The sequence below is a fragment of the Corella eumyota genome, chromosome 1 (assembly GCF_963082875.1).
Source record: "Corella eumyota chromosome 1, kaCorEumy4.1, whole genome shotgun sequence".
Lineage (NCBI taxonomy): Eukaryota > Metazoa > Chordata > Ascidiacea > Phlebobranchia > Corellidae > Corella > Corella eumyota.
In genome coordinates, this window is record NC_137490.1 from 12,379,266 (window position 1) to 12,401,396 (window position 22,131).

A 22,131-nucleotide genomic window follows, 5' to 3' on the forward strand; every position below is an offset into this window, starting at 1 on the left:
CCTTATCAGCTTTTACAGTAGCAACAGATAAACTACAAACCTTGCGCATAGACAGATAAATCTAAGTTAATTTAAAGTTGTTGATAACATTGCTAGAAACAGTGACTTTTCTGCTTGTTTAAAAACAATAGTTTATTTTGACATTAAACTAAAATTTTGTCATTTTTATAGTCAATAGTAGTATGGTAACAGTTTGCAACTAAATGCAGTGTAAGTTCAATTAGGTAATAGAACATTGTTTTAAATTTATATAAAGTTTATGCGAATTTATTTTTAGTTGATTTTTAAATCTCAACATAACATAATTTGGTGTCATAAAGTTACCAAAAAAATGGTTAAAATTAAAGAAATTCGCGCTACTGCTAACTATGCATGGAGTCCTGCCGAAGATCATCCTATTTATATTGCAACAGGAACTGCAGCACAACAACTTGATGCATCGTTTAGTTCCAATTCAACACTGGAATTGTATTCGGTGGACATGGCCGATTCAGCTGCAGTTGCAAAAAGTTGTGGAAAGGTTGAAACAGAAAATAGGTAAATAAATAACAGATTTTTTTCTTTGTAATAAAAAATTTATAACAGTTAATCAAAAACTGTGACTATATATGCAGTAATTACTATCTTTTTGATTTACTATAATGGCAAAAAAACATTAAGTTGCTCTGTTTTCAGGTTTTACAAAGTTATATGGGGTGGAGCTTATACTGAGGATTCAAACAGTTATATTGTTGGTGGAACAGACAAGGGTGCCATTGAAATTTATAATCCAAATAAAATTATCGAAGGTTCTGAGGATGTTTTGGTTTTATCTACTTCAAAACATTCAGGACCTGTTCGAGCATTGGACTTTAATCCCTTTCAGGTAACAAACTATCTTATTGCCTAGTTTATTTTTTAGTAAATATGGTTAGGTTTTTTTTTTAAATACTTTTTTTTAAAGAGTTTTTTTATTAAATAAAATACCAATAAAAAATTCTAGATTTTTGTTTCCTAAAATATCAACTGATACTAAATTTCATTTTTTTGTTTTTAAAATATAAAATATTAACAGGCCCAATCTTTTAAAAGTCTTTTAAATTTTGTGTTATGTTTTTTGTTTGTAGAAAAACTTATTTGCTTCTGGTGCAAGTGATAGCGAGATATTTATTTGGGATTTAAAAAATCCTTCCAGTCCAATGACTCCAGGTTCGAAAACCCAACCAACTTCTCCGATAAGTTCTATTGCTTGGAATCGTCAGGTTTGTCCAAAACTTTACTACAACAACTATATATACCACTATTGTCCATATATATATAAGTTATAGCTTACTTTTTAAAATATAAATCTTAGTAATTAGATTGTAAGTGTTTATAATGTTTATATTTGCTACTTTTTTTAACTAATAAAACATAATCATTAATTTATTTAAAATACAATAAATCTTTATTAAAATTTTAAAGACCTATAATGAAATAAAAATAATAAATTTAAAATAATTTGTTAAAGGTTCAGCATATTTTGGCTTCAACAAGTGCTGTCACGTCAGGACCTTGTTGTGTGGTTTGGGACCTGAGAAAAAATGAACCAATTATTAAAGTGGAGGATTCTTCTGGAAGGGTAGGTTTTATTTTGTTTTTTGTTGCTTCATTGTAAAATATTTAACTTTTAACGTTTTTTTGGACTTAAAAGATGTTTGACAATAGTCTTAATTAGTCAAAAATATAAAAAATAAAAAATTTCTAACACAGGTTTTATTTAAATTTGCATTAGGGTGTTACTTTTAAAAAAAACTAGTCTATTTACTTTTTAAGTCATTTGGGTTATTTTTTAATACTAAGACACCAAAATGTTCAATAAATATTACTTACAGGTTAATTAAAACAAATAAGTATATTTTAGATGCAATGTAGTGCTTTTTTTTTATGTAATTATATATATTTTAGATGCAATGTAGTGATGTAGCTTGGCATCCAGATGTAGCTACCCAGCTTGCTTTATCTTCTGAAAATGATCAATCTCCAGTTGTGCAGTTGTGGGATCTCAGATTTGCCACCTCACCCATGAAGGTTAGTGTTGGTGTCTAAAAAAGTTATTTATTATAGGTTACAAATTTTACTATGATAGGCAGAAATATTCGTATGCTTAAATAGTAAGATTTTTTTATAAATTGTAGAAAAACTTGTTATAATTAAAGCTGTTTGAAATTTAAAAGTCATTTCTTTCCATTTCACAGTTTTAAACAGCAAAATTAATGAACTAACTTTAATAACTAAGCTTTTTTGTGTTTCCAGGTTTTGGAGAAACATAAGAAAGGAGTTGTATCTGTTGCCTGGTGTACAAGGGATTCTGACTTGTTACTCTCTTGTGGAAAGGACAACCAAGTTTATTGCTGGAATGCTAATGCTACTCCACCTGAGGTAGATTTAGTTTTAATATAACAATTTTATGCTTTGTAAACCTTTATAACAAAATATTTAAGATATACATAAAATTTAAATGATTCTTGTTGTCAAATTTATCTGAATATTTTTAACAGCTGTTTCACCAATTTTTTTGTCATTTCATTATGTTAAATAATTCAAGTTTTTATATTTTTTTGGTTTAGATAACTTATGAGCTGGAGACTCACGCTCAGTGGTGTTTTGATGTACAATGGTGTCCAAGAAATCCAAATGTTCTTTCCACTGGCTCATTTGATGGCCACATCAGTATTCATTCTCTTATGGGAGGAGGTCAATTTGTTCATGATTCAACTGCAGACCAAGTACAAAGAGATGCGGTAAACTAAAATTTTTTTAATAAAATCAAAAGAATGTAGATAGCAACATATATAAGTTTAGTATACCTATTACTTATTTTTAAATTTAAAACTGTTAATTTTTTTTTAAAAGTTATTTTTTTATTGATTTAGGTTGCTGAGGCATTTGGCAGTGATGCATTTTCAGTGAATCAAATAAAACAAGCTCCAGCACAAACAACAAAGAGGAAGATAACCAATCCTTTAAAGCGACCTCCTAAATGGATGAGAAGGCCATGTGGGGTCTCTTTTGCGGTAAGTAAATTAAATTTTAATTTATTGTTTGAAAAATTATTTGCTCCAACAATACAGCAAAAAATTTAACTAGATTGCTATTATTTTATTATTGCTTTAAAATACAATTTTTAATTTTTGTTTATTTTTTATGCAGTTTGGTGGAAAATTGGTTTCTTTCAATCATATTCCTCCTGTTGATGGTCAGACCCAAAATACGAGAAAACTTGTTCAAGTTAACCAGGTACTACAAATCTTGTTAAGTTAATAAAATGAACTTTAGTAGCAATGTTTTTAAAACATGTTGGAAGATGAACATATTTTTATATAAATTTTCAGATTTATATTTTAATATCAACTTGTTTAATATATTTTTTGATGTTTTATTTATGGGTTTTTTTACTTTGTATATTATTTTCGGTGAATGTACATAATACTTGTGCTTTAATTATATAAATACATATATGTATGTAACTTTATATCAAACTAATTAGTAACCTGTTCGCAAGCTGCACTTTTTCTTATTTTGTGTTATGGGCAATTCTCATTGGAAAAGTTTTTTTTTTTTTTTAAATTAACTTAAATTATTTGTTTAATTAACTTACCTGTTTCTTTGGTTTTGATATTTAAAGTTTAAATTTTAAAAAATTTAGGCAAATAATTTTTTATAAGTGATTTTTTTTTTAAATTTAAAATGTATATACAAATTTTTTTGCACTTTTATGGCTATTTTAAGCAATAATTTTAAGTTAATATAAAAGTTACAAAACAGATAACAACAGATTTGTAATGTGTTAGTATAAAAGGTTTAAACATATGCTTAACATAAGTTAAACAACAAATTCTATATTACAATTTAAAAATCAGCAATTTTTAAGTTTTTAACTTGTAAGAATATAGGTAATTCCGTTACCGAATTTACATAAAAAGTTTTATAACTTGAAATTTAATCAAATACAACTTTTAATATTTTTAATTCTCTGATTTTAGTTGTTAAGTACTATAAATAAAAACTAAACTTTAATGTTCCTTATCAATTTTATCTACAATAATGGTAACGGAATTACGGGTAACGGAATTACAACATCAGAGATTTTGTAGAAATGCTTATTCTGCCTGGTTTAAGTGAATTAAAATAATATAATTATTTTTATAAGTAAAAAATGAATGGCATTGTAATATAATATCCATTTTCTTTAATTTTGTGAGAAGGTAGTTTTGAAATTTATAAATTAGTTTTATGGGTACATATATTACTAAATAAAATTAATAAAAATATTCATAGTTAACAAGTTGATTTTTAACTGATATTTGGCTTATTTAAACAATATTAAAAGCTATTTTACCCACTAGACTTATTGTTTTTGCATAATTATCCATTTTATTTAGGTGTAACAAATTGTTTCTTCGACATCAATTTTATTACTAATTTAGAGTTTAGCGTTTTAGAATTTTAAACATGTTATGTTTGTTTGTTAATTTTATTGAGTTATGTTTGTAGTTTTTGTTAAAATGGTAGTTAGGAATTTTAAAATTTGGTTTGTTTATTTCTGTTTAAGAGTTTGTTTAAAAAAAAACCTAGTAGTTTTTAGTTTTGTAATTCCGTTACCAAGATTTAAAAAAAAAATTTTTAGTTAGGTTTGTTTCTTATTTTAACAGTACCTAAAACTATTTTTTTAAATTTTATCTGAAATTGAGTAAATTTAAGACTAAAGTTACATGCCAAAATTAGACAGTGTCTTTTTGTTACTTAAAGTGTAATTCCGTTACCAGGTTTTTTTAAGTTAATTTGTCAATAAATAAATATTTTTTAAACCCCAACTAAAAAAATTTGGTATCTTTTTGTTGCTTTCAATAAGGACAATTATTTACACATGTTTAATTTAAGTTAATTTTTATAAAATTCAGACGAATTGGGATTAAGTATTACCCAAGTTTTTATATTTAATTTATTGGCGTAATTCCGTTACCAAACATTTTTCAATTTTTAAGAAGCATACAAGTTCGAACTGGACTTCTATGCTTATAAAAATTTAGAATGGCAATATATGGGTTGTTTTAACTTAAAAAATGATTTCAATTATATTAAAAAAAAAAATTATAAGTTTGTAAACCACAGTAATTGTAATTCTGTTACCGAAGAATTGCCCTTATATCATTAAATAGTTTGTTTTAATTTGGTTGCAAACAAATATTTAAATGTCCATCATTACCAGTGTGGGTTGTTCTTTTTTAAAAACATTCATATATAGACGCAACTAAATATTTTTTATTTTATTTTTATATTTCTATGGCAGATTATTAATCTACTTTTTTTTATAAAAGGTTGTAACTGAAAATGAATTGTTGGTAAGATCACAAGAATTAAGAAATGCACTTTTGGACAACAATAGCTGTTTAGAATATTGCAACTCTAAGTTACAGAACTCACAAACACAATTTGAAGAAGACATTTGGAGTTTCTTAAAAGTAAAAAAGAAATATAAATTTTTGTGATAAATTAATTTTTTTATGTTTTGTTTTTATAAATTTATAAAAAATAAAAATCTCATGTTTTTAAATTAAATTTTTTGTAATATTCGTTTAATTTATTTATTTTTTGATTATTTTAGAGTAATTTTGAATCCAATCCTAGAAAACAATTTCTACAATTACTCGGTTACAATGCTGCAGAATTAAAATCAAAGGTTTGTAAATAGTATAATACAATTTTTTTTAAATAAGAATTAGGTTATGTACAATACCATGATTAGATTAAACCTATTAATCGCTGTTTTATTTTACTAACCAATTAAGTAATACCACAATCACAGTAAGACATGTTGTCGTGATAAAAAGTACTGCAAAAGGTTATAAGTCTAGTTATGTGATATAATGGCGATGGCATTGGATAATGAACCAAAAAGTTTTTGTTGCGAAATGCACCAAAATCATACTATTTACTGAGCCCATTTACGAATAGCTTAAACTTGTCAGAAAAGGTTACCATTACCCAATAAAAAATAAAACACCTATCATCTTTAGAAAACATAGGAAAAATAAGAAATTGTGTGTGACAAAAAACTTAGATTTAATTTTGAATCTTAAATTTATATCTGTACTAAATTCTATTACAAAATTGTTGTCCAACTTAAAAGAATATATAGTATGAAGAAGAAACATTGCTTTAACCATTAAAATAAATTTTATTAAAAAAATAATTTCTTTAGTTTGATGTGATGTTAAACAAAAAAGCAGTTAATGGAGATTTGTCTAAAGAAATGGAAAATTTATCAGTTACTAAGGTACCTATTATTTAACTAGTTTTAATAACTGTACATTTTAATTATAAACAATTATGTTTAATACAAAATTTAATTATGTATAATTACACTATTTAGATTAAATAAACTTCTACTTTACAATTAAAACAATATTTTTTTTCTTTTTAATTTTAAATCTATTATGATTAGAAATTTTACAAATAAAATATTTATACAGTTTATACTTAACTTATTTTATGTTAATTGCTTAGTTCAGAAGTCCAAGAAATTTGTAAAAATGCTACTGTAAATTATTTTTTCAATTATCTGAATATAAATTAGGAATAACATGATCATTATTATATATAGCTGTCACTGGCAATTTAAAACCGGCTTGGGGTAACAAATGTTACTCTAGCTTCAAAATTAATTTTTGAGGAAGACAAAATCAATGTAATAAAAATAATTATTTTGCATAGGCTATTCAATTTTTATTTTTTTCAAAGATTTTTAAAAATGTAAAATTTTATTTGTTTTCAGAGTGAATCTTTTGGAAATAATAGTTTTGTAAGCAGTGAAGGTAGCACAGGTGGTAATGACGCCGATGTGTTTGACAACATTGCTGCAGCTACCTCTGTTCAAGCTACAATGCCACTAAAACCGATGGTTATTCCAGTTAAAGATGGCGGTAAGTGAATTAAAATTTTTTTTTGTAAAAAGTACCAGTTTTATTTTAGTAACTTTTTAGTTTAAAATTTGACAAAAAACATAGCCAAAATTAATTTTATGCTTTTGGGCTTTTTAATAAGAGTGCTTTAAACTTGGGTTAGTTATTCTTTTTGGTGTAATTTCTGGCCAAAAGGTTGTATTCCTATTTCAGAACATTCTATTTCTTACTAACGACTAACCTAACTATGAGCTTCTTGTGCAGTTTCCCCTGCAAATAACAATTACCAAATAATGTAATTACTGCATTACTAATATTCATTCATTAATATCTGTGGTGCAAATGGCATGTCTTAAAATTTTTGAGTAATTTACTAACTTTTAGAAACTCAACAAATAGTAAAGCAAGGTGGTGGGTTGGTTGTTAACAGGAGATTGTCAACTTTGTCTGTTATTGGTCAAGGTAGACCACTTATTGTGTGGCAATGTTAGAATAATTGAGTTTTTTAACTGCTTGAAGCTAAATTTGTTTTATATTTTTAATGCACCTCTAATGCAATCATATTACCAATATAAGCTAATTAGTAGTCTTATAGTGGGAAAAAAGATTGATTTTGTAGTGTGGCAATCAAAGACAGTTAATTTGTTAATTTTCATCATTTTGAATAATTTTTGTGGCATAATTTTTGGGGTATTTTATATTAAGCAGTCCACGATTGGCCTTTAAACAATTTTTTTTTTTAAATTTAAATTAAATAATTTTATTTCTAGTATTTACAATTTAACTATTAAATTGACTTGTAAAAACAAATATCAAAATTTTATATGAAATTATTTTCTAAATTGTTAATTTTTTTCTGATCCAAAGTCAGTTGGGGCCACTCTTGAAGTTGTTTTTTCCTCAGCAAAATAGTTATCATGTCAGCCTGCACTGTATAACTCACGCCAATAATTGGGCGGTAGAGAGTAGGTATGCTTAGCTCACTTGAAACTAAGGGCGGGAATGCTTCAGTTGTGTTGTTGTTTTGATTACTGTTTGCTTCTGAATGATCGGGGATGGGCTTTATGTTTTTGTTTTTGATTGTCAGAATTAAATTAGTGCCTGAAAAAAAATAGTTGGTTTTAAATGGTTTGCCACACAAGGCTTCAACTTATTTGTTAAATCTATGTCAAATTTTTTTTTACATTTCTTGTTTCGACTTGTATACTAAAGTTAACAATCCTAAATTCTTGAACTTACCATTAGTGTTGACGTTTATTTTGTTGCTTGGATTTAAATGTATTCCACTATAGGAGACCACAACTTTTACAAACTTAGCTGTCTGGGTCCAGTTGTATGTGTTTATCACATGTTTGTTGTTGTCATTTTCTGAAGGGGTTTCACTTATTTCTAAAAAAATCAATTTAGTTAGGATTATTTAATTTAAATGTATTTTTTGGATAAAGTTGTTTAAGCTAATTTTTGTTATGTTAATGCCTTAAATGTTAAATAAATTTGGTTAAGTATTAAATATTTAAAACAAATCCAAGCTTAATTTTTTATACAAACCTATTTCTTGATCACCAGCACTTTTCGATCTACTTAACTTCAACTTAGTTTGTCGTTTTCCTTTGCTTCGTATTAATCGATCCAAACTAACTCCTTTACCATTCCATACAGGGTTGTCTTCATCAACTGTTTGTGTTTCGCTTGTGCATGTTAGTGGTGAAACCTTGGAATAATATATAAAAGAAATCTAACTGGGTTGTTTATGTAAAAAAATGTTTAAAATATATTGATGGTCATTTTTTGCTATTAAAAGATTTAGTCAGTTACTTTTGATATACTAGTTTTTTAGCTTATATTTAATTATCTTATAGGCGATTCTCTTTTTGTAAGGAATGTTCTGTATTGGTTGGTTAAAATTGTAATGTTATATATTTTTAATAACATAAGTCTATCTTTAAGGAAAAAAAATTTTTAATCTGTTAAAGCACTAATCTTTAATATTTTAGTTTTACCTGGATGCCAGCTTCACTTTTAATTCCATTAAACTGTGTTCCCATTGAAGTTGTTGATATTTCTGTTTGTGTTGTTTGATTTTTAGTGTGGACTTTTGTTTGTGTTTCAACATTTTGTACTTGAGGTTTTTGTTCATTTAGGTTTGAATTTGAATCCTGGTTGGGTTTTGGTCTAAAATGAAATGTAAAAAAACTTTATTTAATTTAATTTAGTTAATAGTGAATATATTATTATTTAAATTTAAATGGTTTTCAAAAAAAGATAAAAAAAATCAAATAAATAACTTTTTGTAAATTTTTAAAATGTTTTTCTTACAAGGCACTTAAACTTTTTCTTCGAAATTTTCTTTTTTTGAAATAATCTGAAAGTCTTTTCTTATCCTTAGACTTTTCTTCTTTTTTATCCAAATCGACATGAAAAACCACTTCACCTTCTGGAAAACTATTCTTTTTTATAATTTCGTTGTGAGTCTGATTCGAAAACTTAGGTTTTGATTTTTGTTTTGAATCAATTTCTGTTAAGTTAGTTTTGGTTTGGGTTCGAATTGATGGAGTGAATTTTAACTTTGTAGGTTTTTGGTTATTTTCTTCAGTATTTTTATCTTGAACAATTTCAGTTTTTAAATTACTAATTGCTTCCGAATCTGGAGATTTTGTTTTAGTTCTCTTTTTTGGAATACTTCTCTCTGTATTTTGTAAATTGATGTTTTCTTGATACTTTTTGGTATCTTCTTGTGGAGTGCTGTTAGATTTAAATATTTTGGTTTTCCTTTTCTTTTTAGAAGACACCGTTTGGGTTGATTTGGGCCTGCAATATAATATCAAAATTTTTTTAATATTTTCTTGACGTTATTCTTTGAATTCTATGGGTGCTTATGTTTTTAAGTAAGTTATGCCTGTTTTTTATTGCTTAAATTAGTTTTAATTTAAAATTTGCCTGATAACATTAAATCACAAATAAAATCTAACTAGCTATGTTAATTTTAAACTAAGTGTAGTATTTTCTTTTTAAAAAAAATGGTTAAAAAATTGTTAATTTACCTTGTGGGTAAGATTTTTTCCTTTTCATTATTCTTTTCAGACAAAGTCATCAATTTTAACGACATAATACTTGAACTTGGTGAAATATTATTTAGTTTATTATCATGTTGGACTCTTGATATAGCAGAAGCCACTCGCTTACAATTTTCTTCCGTTTTTGGGGCAACTGTTTTATTTTCGGTAGTTTTTGAATTTGTTTTTGGTGTTACCCATAGTTTTTTACTTGCATATGTTGGTGGTTCGACATATACTGGAATGGATTCACTTTTTTCGATTGCCATTCTAAAACTTTCTTGTCTTTTTTTTGGTTTGTTGTTTTTCATTGAGTAGGGTTCGGATTTATGGTTTTGTACTTCTTTTCTGCTGGAATTTTTGGTTTCAAGGTTTCTGTTTTTTTTCTGTGTTGTGCTACCTTGCTGGTGTCTTAATTTTGTTTTTATATGGTGGTTTTCTGGATAGTAATTTCTATTTGGTTCTGAATTGTAATTCCTATGGTTTTGTAAATTATCTTTCATTTCAGTTGTAACTGATTGCTTATCTTTTTTTCTATGTCTGTTTTTATTTATTTCCTCCTTTATTGCAGTTTTGGTATTCACATATTCTCTTTCCTTTACTTTCCTCCCATTTACTTGATTCGAATTATTTGAATCTCTCATTACTGTAAAGTAAATTCCGTTTGAACGATTCACCACAACTGATTTGACTGATTTGTTGTCGGATTTATCATGTACTTTAGGTTGTGATCTTATTTCTTTCTTATCATAATAGTCAGTTGATGATTTCTAAATGCAAAATATGATTTAGAAGGAATTTTAATTATCTCTATACTTTTATAACTGTGAGTTTTTTTTAAATGACATGGATTTTACTTGAATTTTTTTTACACATTTACCACACCATACTAAATTACACCTTTCATAGTCATTTAATTTTCTAATTAATGTTCATTTGAAGTGGTGTGTAGCCCTTGAGCTACAATTATACCTTAATTTGCAAAGTGTTTATTTAATTTTAAATTTAAAATGATGTAATTAATATTTGGTTTATCTAAAGGGTTTTCTTTACTAATATGTGGTTAATTTAATTGGTTATACCAACTTACGTCTGATATTTTTTCTCTATGTGTAGCTTTTTTGTTTTTTCTTTCAAGTGATTTTTCCCTCTTGTTTTGTTCTTGCCTGATCTTTTGAGCTTTATAAAGTTGTTGAACTTTTGGGTTTCTTTCGTCAGAATAATCTCTTTTAGTCTAAAAAATGTGAGTGGTTATTTTATTCATTGTTACAAACATTTTTTAAACATTTTTTGGGATTTATTTATTTACTTCTTTGCTCCGGTGATTACTATTTTCAACTTTTCTTTCTTTTTTGGTTGTTTTCGTACCATCTCTTGGTTTAGGTGTTCTTGATCTTTTTTTATCAGTACCATTAACTTGTGTTTCCTTTGGCATTTCTGTTGGGTTAGAATTCTGTTTCTTTATTTCAGTTCTATGTGATTCAGTGCCAAAAACTTCTAGTTCTATTCTTCGTTTTTGTTCAGCAAGCATGCAGTAAATTTGATGGTTGTGGCAATGTGCCATTGTGTAATGTAATTCTCGTAATTCCTCCATCGTCATTATGTGGTAGGTTTTTTAGTTGGTTTTTACAAAATAAATCCCAAATTTTAAGTTTTTACCCTTAAGTCATCAATTCGTTTTTTAACTTTTTTCTAAAATAATATTTCTCTGTTTAAGATGCTTTTCTATATTCTAAAAATAAAATATATTTGTATTACAATTAACAATTTTTATTTTAAATTTTACATTTTTTTAACTTACTTTACTACTTTCTATCAGGTAAATTGTAAGCCTACAAACACTTTGCCAAATTGATTTTTCCCATTTTGATTAATTTTACTGTCACAGCAGCAATAGTTGTATATTTGTCATCAATTCTTTATAATAATCAATAAATCTTTCAACAGTTTAATTACTTATCTTAAGTGTTAAGTTGCTGCCAATATTTGACTTTAAAATGTTTGTATTTTTGATAATTTGTATTTAAAAGGTGTATGAATTATTTGTAAAATTGTTTAACTTTATTTCATTTATACTTTTTATGTATTTATTTACTTTAAAATTATTAACAAAGTTTAACCATCAATTTCCTTACTATATTTTTAATATTAATGTTTTAAAAAACTTGAGACACTTTCTGTTCTACGCTCTATTTTCGATTTAAAGTTCCAATATTTAAAGCCTGTTGATATATTTCTATATTACTATCCTTAAACAATAATATAAACCCTCATTTTCTACTCTTGGTTTTATGCTTGAATGATAAGACACTCCTTGAAAATAGAACAACTAAATTTTATTTTTCTTATTCCAAGCTTTTAAATATTATGATCGGGTTTGGATTTGTAAAATACAGACAATTTTTATTGGATCAGTATTTTTTGGTCTTTTTGGTGATTTGAACTTTTTTGGGCAATTTCTGTCTTTTTTTGAGTTTTAACCACAGTTCTTTTTAAAATAAGTGATCCATGTTAATTTATCAGGATCTTACACAATGGTGCTGTAGTTTAAACTGTTATTATCTGGTAAATTAATGACAACCTAACCTAGGGTCTCTAACCTCTAATTTATTTCAATTTTTTTCCTGAAAACGTTGTAACGTGGCTTTGATAAGCTTGAGTGACAATTCATTGTCAATCAAAAACCTTAAAAATAAACTAGTTTTAGTTTTTTGAATATAAGATATCAACAACATTAGAAAGATTTATATTTTATATTAAAAAAAATGTTTGTAGTAATTAAAATGGCTTTAAATTATTTATATTTAAGTGAGATTTGTTATTTAATTGAAACAATTAAATAAATCAATTTTTTTTCTTTATTAATTGTATTTTCTTTGCAACTTTAAGGTTCTACAATTTTATAACAAAAGATCATTCATAGTAAAATTTCATTTTTTAATTGTTATAAAAAAGTGTTCTAATTAATAAAAAAAACAATAAAATGTTCTATATTATTTTAAGTGATACCCTAAGTCAAGTTGTACAAAATTGCTGTAAATTTTAATAAATATAAATATTTTTCTAATTTTTTTGATTATTTTTAGATTTAGATAGCATGATCAGTCAAGCTCTTTTGGTGGGTGAATACGAGGCAGCAGTTGATCTTTGTTTCCATGGCAACAGAGTAGCTGATGCAATTGTCATTGCCATGGCAGGAGATGCAGCTTTGTTGGAGAAAACGCAAAAAAGATATTTTGCTTCTTCGGATTCAAAAATAACTCGAGTAGGAAAATGTTACATTTTAAATTAAATTGATTGCTAATTTTTTAATGGTGAACAATTTAACTGATGTAATGGTCATTAAGGTGGTTTAAACAAAAGTACCATTAAACTGGTTGCATTTTATTTCATGTTACCATTTGTTTTTTGAATTATATTTTTTTTTGTTTTAGCTTTTTAAAAGGTTAATTAAACATACTATATATATATTTATATTTAAAGGGAAAAACATTTTTATTTTTTGAATATTTTTAGCTTCTATCAGCAGTTGTGACAAAGGATTGGAAGGATGTTGTAAAATCTTGTGAATTAGAGAACTGGAAAGAAGCGTTGGCTTCTCTACTTACTTATGCTTCAACTGCTGACCTTGTTACATTATGTGGTAAGTTCAATTTTGCTTAATGTAAAACTAAAATATTAATATAATAAAGTTTAAATACCTTTTTCGAAAATGACAAAATTTAATTTTCAAAGGAACAAAACCTAATATTTTGTATTCTTATCTTAATTTACTTTTAACCAGGCTAAAATTTATAATTTTTCTTTTTTAGATGAGTTGGGTGAGAGATTGGAAGAAAGTGAAGAGTATAAATGTCATGCTTGTTTGTGTTATGTGTGCTCAGGCAACATTGAAAAACTTGTTGAAGCTTGGGGGAAGGTTAATGAAGGAACCCGGAAGCTTGGGGAAGGGGTAATGAACACAATACAGGTTTGATATATTTATTTATAAACAATTTAAAAAAAATGATTTATTGTACTGTAAAGATCTTAAACACAGATTTAATATTGTCGATAAACCAAATTAATTCAATTTTTTTTAGGCTAAGTTACATTTTACCAAAAGGCTAAAAATTTTTTGTTATTTATTTTTAAAAAACATATAATCTATAAGTTAAAGTAGTATATGAACAATGTCATTTTCACTATTTAGTTTTTATATATTTTTCAAATTTTAAATGTTTGTTTAAATTTTATTCTTCAAATTTACTCCTTTTTATCTAGGATTTGATTGAGAAAATGATGGTGCTGCTTCGTGTGGTAAAGTCACAAAAGAAAGGTGGAGTAGCCTACATTGGAGAAATTGCTTCTGACAAACTAGCTGAGTATGCTTCCATGTTAGCTGCACAAGGACAGCTTAGCTTAGCCATGGAAATTCTACCCAATTCTTCTAATAAGGTATAAGTGTGATTATACCACATTGTTGTTGGTCAACTGTTCCTATTAAAAGAGTAAGGCACTATAAATTGTATAAACTTCTGCTGAGCCAACAATTAGTAGCTTATAAATAGCGGGCAATAATAAAAATTAATATCTCAATCTGACAACGTCAACTCTGGGTTGGGGTTGCTAATGTTACTCTATGTTTAGGTTGTGAAGACGACCTTCCTACATCAACGATAAATAAGAGAAAAAAATAAAATAAAGCTCTCAAATTCTTCTTGTTAAGAAAAAATTGGCTTTACATTATCTTTAATTAAAACTTAAATTTTTTTATTCTAGCTTGTTGTTCAAATTCTGCGTGACCGATTATTTCACTCACAAGGTGACAGTGTTGCAGGTTTGCAAGCTCCAGTATTTCCATTCAATAGAGATGGAATAAGAAGCTCACAGCGTCCTGCAGCCCAGGTTCAACCTCAACGACAAGCCATGAATGGAAAAGGTTTCATAACATTCGACAAAAATTATTAAAAGCGAACAGTTTTAATTGCGTATTTTATTTTTGAAAACTAGGTCTGTTATAGCTTAACAATTTTACAAATGCATAATTTCCTAATTTGTTCTAATCAAAGTACCAAATCTATTTTTTTAGATGCATATAGGCAACAAAACAATCGTTTTGTGCCTCAACAGCAACAACAACAACAAACATTTCAACCCACCAGTGTTGATCAACAATCATATCAACAACAATCTAACTATGGGGTAAGAATTAAAATTGGTAACAAATGTTTAATTACAAGTTTTAACAAAGTTTTTGCGATAGATGTCTAAGGTAATTATTGCTCTTGGCTCAACATTGGCAGCACATTTAACTAAAATATATAAAAAGGCATATTTAACTAATTTGTCTATTTTTGAGTTGTTGTGAATAACTTTAAATAAAAAGCAATTAAAATGGTACGAACTTCTGCTATATTAAAAAGAATAATCAACTTACAATTCTACAACAATGTAATAGATACAAAAAGAGTAAGTAAAATTTTATAAACAAATTTGATTTATTTAGAGACAACAACAGCCACTAACTTCAAGATTCCAACCTTCTAATAACCCATATGCTACATCTAGACCATTTGGTAGACAGGCCCCTTCTGCAGGTATACTTAATTAGTTTTTTGTTTACAAATTTGTTTTAATTGAGATTAAAATAAATTTTGAAAACTTTTTTCTTTTTGTTTATTAGGTTTTTTTAAATTTTTTGACAGTATTTTTAAATTTTTTTAAGCACAATTTAACTGTCAAATTTTTATTAGCGTTAAATTCAAGACATTTATTTTCCAGCACCACAACAGCAAGTTCCTGCAAATATTTTCACACCACAATCTGTTCCACAATCTGCACCGCAGGTTTTTAAAAACATAAATATTTTGTTGATTTGTATTTTTTTTTATTTTTGGTTGTTTACTAGATATGTAACTTAAGTAAAATAGGTGCCAAAAAAAAAATTTTTAAACAAGCACATATTAATTGCAAATTGTAATAAAAAACAATTAAAATGCAGCTTTAAGGACAGGTAGTCAACTAAAATTGTCTAATATTTATCTTGAAATTCATAAATTTAGTCTTATTATAATATATTTTATAAATTAGATTTTTTAATTGGTTTACAATATTTTTTTACACTAGTTTCAACCTCAACCTTCACCCACTTACAACCAGCAGCCCCAATTCCAACCTAACAGATCAACTCCATCCAGTTACCCTGAGCCCCCAAGCCCAAGTTCAACTTATGCTGGTGCAGGAGAGGGGCAAGGTAAATCAAATGTTGGAGGCTGGAATGACCCGCCTATGGTTGACCCCAACAGAATCCCCAAGAAAAAAAAGGTGATTTCACTTTTAAAGGCTTTTTATCTAAAATCTTTGTGTCGTATTTTATAAAATGGAGGATTTTAAATTTTAATTTAATATGGGATTAGGCTTGGTGTTAGGTAAAAGGTGGTGCATTCATATAGCCTGTAATATTAGATGGTTTGGTGTTTAAATGTTGCCAAAACTAAGGTTAAAATCTGTTATTTTTATTGGTTTCCAATTTTATTCTTTTTGCCCATTTTTATTTTTACTTCATGTCTCAGACCACTACCTATCAACCAGTACAATCCAATAACTTTATGGTTCCTGGGGTTGCCCCTGTTCAAGCTCCCCCTACGATGATGTCATCACATATGACATCATCACCAGCTCATCAGGTGTTATGATTAGCATAATTTGCATGACAATAATTATGGCCCATATATACTTTGTATGAGATAGACCAGAGTTTTGATAATTAAAGAATCTGGAATTTAAGCAAAAAAAACGTAGAAAAAGTAGAAATAAAATACCATCATTAAGCTTAATTGTTTTATTTTATTACCATTATTATTAGCATTATTCTGGCTGTAACCAAACATTTTTTAATAACTTTGTTAGTAAAATCAACCCTGTAGGGCTACACCAGTAAAATGATTCGAAGTAGTTTTGCTTGCTTTTAGAGAAATGCATTTTATAAATAATAATTACTGACAATCTTGTTTTGCTAAATCGTTATATATCTCCAGTTAAAATTGTGGTCATAATTTAAAGTATTTTTTATTAGTTGTTGTTAGATATACACAAGTTCTACAACATTACTTTTTTTCTAATCTATTTAGCATAAAGCAAAATCTATGGCTGGCTCTGGTTTGAGTAAAATTGACAATGTTGGTTTATTTATGCCTGAAGAAAACAAAAATAAGGTTCAGTTGTGATTTTGCTGTGGTTTTTGTTATTTTAATAATACGATTTTTGAAACCTACAGTGATTAACTAAAAAATTCTTAAAAAACATGATTTTTAGTCTTTGAGACTTTAAAGTTTTTTTATTTGAAATTGTTAGATTCTAGACCATTTTAAGACTTACTTACTTGTAGATTTTGTTTGTAAGTTTTGAATTTTTAATAAAAAAATCTATAATTAGGAAAATGAAGGATTTATGTCTCGTATGATAGGGTATATCAAACCATCCCAACAAAACAATAAAAATACCAATAAACCATTAAATGGTTCCGAAATTACTCCACAAACCAATTTTGTTCAACCACTTCTAAATTCCAAGGTTTTTTTTACAATGCAAAAATGGTTGAATAAGTTAATTTAATATGATTGTTTGAAGTGTTGTGAAAATAAAATCTTCATAATAATTTGGGGTTTAGTTTTAACAAAAATAATGATGTTGTTTTAGGGTATTAAATCTACTGTAGCTTCTTTGTTTTACCAATTTTAAGTAGTAATCTGGTTTAATCCTTTTTGATATTGCATTTGTGACGTTATGGTTTTACTACACATGCAAATTGTTTAAGATTTTTTGTATTAAAAAGAAAAAAACACACTCAATGTTGTAGTTAAAAAGCACATTCAATTTAAAAAACATTAAATAATTTAATCTTAATTTTAATTCGAACAAAAAATACATACGAAAAATCTTTATATTTCCAAAAAATTTTAAACATTTTTATTTTTTAGGCTGCTCCACAAGTATTTCAACCAGATTCTTTGAACCTGATGACTCCCGCTGCTCCTCAACCTGTCCAAGCTCCTCCCGGCAGCATGCAACATCCAGGGATGATGCAACAACCTGGGGGATACCAACAACAACAATTCGTTCCGCAGTCAAGAGCTCAAGGGATGCCAGCTCAAAACATTCAAGTAATTTTTTTTAATTTTAAACTAATTAAATCACAAAATTTTAAAATGGAGTGTGTTGACTTTTATCCAATAATTCTTTAATTTCTTGTCATGAATTCTATAAGTTTCAAAAAAAAAGTAATTTAAGGTTGTTACTTAATATTTTGAACTGAATAAACAGTTATTTTATATGACAAGTTATTAATCAAATTTATTTTTTAAATCTAACATACACCATTTATTGAAATTAAATCACTATTACCACCACAATGCACCAGTAATTTAAAATAAAATAAATAATATAGACCCCAGCAAATGAGTATATGGAAGAAAGTGATGACTTGGATTTCGAGGTTTTTTCCTTAATTTAGTGTAAATTTAAAATAGGAAAATAAGATTTCTATAATTTTATTCATTGTCTTAAGATACAGTAGTCCTCACTTTAAATATAGTACTTTTCTTTTTAGTATGTTTTACCAAATTTGCAAAGCTCTAGTATATAGCATCTTGCATAGATTTGAAAACTTAATATAAAATAACACATTTAGGTTTATAAAAATATTTTAAGCTTAATTTAAACCTTTGCATGGTAATTTTTTACTATTTCATAAATATATTAAAAAATCCTCATTAAGGTTAATGTAGTTTCTAACAAAATACAAGTTATCAATTATTTCACTTTCTAATAGAAAAAAAATATATAATCATGAACATGTATCATTAATATGTAGCTCAACCATCTAATACTGAAACTTTAAATCCTTAGAAATTTAATTTAAACAATGAATACAAAAGTTTTTTTTTCTTTTATCCTTACAAAATTTTTACCCAATTTTTATAACCCACAAACTAGTTTTTAGCAAATCACCTTTTTTCATTTAACTGTGTTAGTTAAGCAGTTAGTTTAAGTTTTGCTCATATTTTTAAACCAATTTTTTATACTAAATTTTTTTTTTAATTTTGCTTAATTTCATGTTATTATTTGTTTCAACTTTAGCAACAACAACAACAGGCAGCTCCACCTGCACCAGCGGTACCGACCGGTGCTTTAAAAGATGTACCAAAGGCTCCCATTCCAACTGAGTACCAGATTCTTCAAACTCAATTCGACGACTTAATCAACAAGTGCAGTCAGCAGGCTACGACTGCGGTAAGACTTTATGAAAATTATATTTGATTTTTAGCCTGTGAAGTTGATAAAAATATTAAGTTAATTAAATAAAATATTAACTTGATGTTTAAGTAAAACGATTTTTGAAATACCCCACAGCAAAAAAAGCTTAGTTTTTTTTTAATAGCAACTGTAGTTAGAGCACATTATTTTACTTTCACTATCAATAATATAACGTAATATAGAATTTTGAGGACTTTAATAAACTGTATGCTTTATATCAGTGCATATTTATTTGCCCATTGAATGTTTAAGCAATACAAGGCCTGGCAAATGCTTTTTCTTAATAGTGGTTTATCTAACAATACCATTTAACATAAAATATTGTCTTTGTTTAGCAAATGAAAAGAAAATTAGATGACTGTTCTAGGAGGCTTGAATTCTTGTACGACAAATTAAGGGCAAACTCGGTAAATATGCATTATTTGTTTTTCGCGCTTATACTAAACATTCATTCGTACAGTTTCAGAACTTTCCGTTTTAAATCAAAACTCATCGCTATGTTGTGAAATAATGACGCTGCAATTAATTGTTGTGATTAAATGTTGTTTGTTAGCGAGTCACTACGAACGTAATTAAACTTTGTACTAAATAACAACATTACCGAGCTTGGTGGGCGAGTCCAAATGTTGTTGTTTTCTGATTACGACGTCAATGATTTAAATAATAGCTCAAGTCATAAAAAGCAATTGCAACCTTGAAGTGAAAACAGCTTCTTTCTGTTAGTAGTTGTGACTCTTGTTGATTTTGTGACAAAATTTTATTTTTAACACTAATCAAGTGGCTTTTGCTGCAATAAAGTTTATATTTGCTTTATTCATTATTTGATTAGTTTGATGTACAGTTCTTTATGTTAATTCATTTTCTAATTTAGCAAGTATTCAAAACTTACAGCATTTACTTACCTTATTTTTTAATTTTATTTTTTAGCTATCGCCGAATGTCATTGGCGGTTTACGTCAGGTTGCACAAGCAATTTTGTCACGTGACTACGCTCTGGGGATACGTCATCACACAAGCATCGTGTCGCATTCCAACTTTTCCGAGATATCAGCTTTTATGCCCGGAATTAAAAGCATGTTGCAAATCGCAAACCAAATGCGAATATAAGGTGTCTATGTGAGATATCAAAGCAATATTAAATGACCCTTTTTTCTGCTTAGTTTAAATCACCATTTGAAGCCAGTTTAATGTACAGAGTTTAGTTTAAATTATGCACTGCGTTTGGTATAATACTTGTTGCTAAGTTTTTGCATGGATATGTTGTTGGTGCGGTGTCATATTTATTTTCATATGGTCATGTTTAAAATTAAAAAAAAAAAGATTTCCATTGGCCAATTACCAATCCTCTATTTCGACAGCAAGCATGTTTGCCTATTGTGTAATAAAACATGCACCTGCTATATTGAAAGCCCTTCAAAGTGGTTTAAAAGTTCAACCTATTTACCCTGAAAGTAAAAGTGCCTATCTGAACGCGTGCTTTTGCCCATCTTTGAGCGTACCATTTATTTTGCAAGCCAATTTGGTTTGCAGAAAATAGATCAGATTGCGGGTTCGTATTTCTACTTTAAACCTTTAAAGATATTTCTGGAAAAACATGTTTGTCTATTGGCACCTTTTTTATGTTATATGACAGGCAGGCAAATAATTTTTGCTGTGTGTGTTTTGTTGAACGAGTGATCATTTTACAGATTATTAGAAGTAATAAAAGATGCCGCCTGTCTTTTTAATGATTTCCTGTACATAATAGCCAAAAAATATGTAGTTTACTTTTTTGCAAATGCTGTATGTGTTTTTGCTTTAGATAGGTAATTTCTACCGGTGTGTAGTTTTTTTCGTATCTAAAGTTTTTTAAATGTAATAGCTATTTATTTCCAGTTTTTTTTCACCAACTTTTGCTTATGCTGTTAAATTGCAATTTGTAACAAAACTGACCTTTAAACTTAATTAAAAACCTAATAAATAAGATAGTTTCTGTATATTATTAAAACAAAAGTATTAAACGTTGATTAATTCTTGATTCAAATTAAAGTTTTGTGCAATTTTGTAGAAATGAAGTTAGCTGAAATAAAATCATTCTACCTAAATACAGCTGTGTGTGTATGTTTGATAAATGATTTTCTTCTAAAATTAGCGGAATATTATTTTGTATATTGCCAAGGGAATTTTATTAATATCAATTAATCAATCATTAATTTCTTTGGTATTTCATGTTAATTAAAAAAATCCCGTTATTTATGAAAAGTTAAACCCAGCCAGCAAGTAAAAACAAACTGGTAAAAATAGAAAGCACAACAAATAAATCACTAAACGGCTATTTACTAAAATTACGTACAGTAAACATTATGATCATAGTTATTTGCATTTGTTTACTTGACTAGATTTTGGGTGATGTAATGTTTTTTGTTACATTTGCGCAGTAATCAAAATGATTTAGGAAACCCATTAAAAGTGAATCACTTGATTGCTCCTATCTTGAAGGGCCGATTCATTAACATAATGTTAAAACATTCAGTAAACAAAATATGAATTTTAATATTGATTTGTTATATTATTTCAACCCAAGCAAGCTGTTTACTTGAACAGTATATTAGGTCTTTGTGTTGAAATGACGGTCACGTGCGCTAGGCGACTTTGCAGCCATGCGTAAACAAAGCATTTCGGCGCACACAGTCACCAGGGGACTTCCCGTTTTGAATAGTAATAAGGTTGCGCAACCGAATTTCATTGCGCCACGGTCAGACGGGAACTTCATGTTACGGGGAATTTACTCCGTGCTTAAAATCGATGTAGTACCTCGAATAGCGCAACCTACAATAACAATTCGTAAACTATGTAAGAGCACCCTTTCCAGTGCCTTG

General features: G+C 27.4%; 2 protein-coding genes across 6 annotated transcripts; one reads left to right on the forward strand and one right to left on the reverse strand.

The window, feature by feature from the left end:
* Window positions 1-282: 282 nt before the first annotated feature.
* Window positions 283-21,351, forward strand: LOC145763720 (protein transport protein Sec31A-like). 5 transcript variants are annotated; one of them, XM_082575227.1, is made up of 29 exons: window positions 283-537; window positions 676-865; window positions 1,107-1,241; window positions 1,490-1,600; window positions 1,927-2,049; window positions 2,275-2,400; window positions 2,589-2,762; window positions 2,895-3,035; window positions 3,172-3,258; window positions 5,340-5,483; window positions 5,627-5,701; window positions 6,224-6,298; window positions 6,797-6,944; window positions 13,063-13,241; window positions 13,493-13,619; window positions 13,789-13,946; window positions 14,240-14,413; window positions 14,738-14,897; window positions 15,048-15,160; window positions 15,465-15,555; window positions 15,740-15,804; window positions 16,085-16,282; window positions 16,531-16,644; window positions 17,089-17,172; window positions 17,938-18,120; window positions 18,405-18,452; window positions 19,097-19,249; window positions 19,609-19,680; window positions 20,201-21,351. In XM_082575227.1, exons 1-29 carry the CDS (start codon window positions 332-334, stop codon window positions 20,378-20,380), a joined length of 3,834 nt encoding a protein of 1,277 aa, XP_082431353.1. In that variant the 5' UTR covers window positions 283-331; the 3' UTR covers window positions 20,381-21,351. The 5 variants fall into 5 exon arrangements, with proteins under 5 accessions (XP_082431353.1, XP_082431354.1, XP_082431355.1 ...); XM_082575228.1 differs by lacking the exon at window positions 18,405-18,452; XM_082575229.1 differs by lacking the exon at window positions 16,531-16,644.
* Window positions 7,743-11,692, reverse strand: LOC145763722 (uncharacterized). Its single transcript, XM_082575232.1, has 8 exons — window positions 11,286-11,692; window positions 11,067-11,210; window positions 9,965-10,746; window positions 9,240-9,731; window positions 8,924-9,095; window positions 8,472-8,634; window positions 8,163-8,312; window positions 7,743-8,024 (listed from the first exon to the last, which is right to left on the reverse strand). Exons 1-8 carry the CDS (start codon window positions 11,574-11,576, stop codon window positions 7,744-7,746), a joined length of 2,475 nt encoding a protein of 824 aa, XP_082431358.1. The 5' UTR covers window positions 11,577-11,692; the 3' UTR covers window position 7,743.
* Window positions 21,352-22,131: the final 780 nt, after the last annotated feature.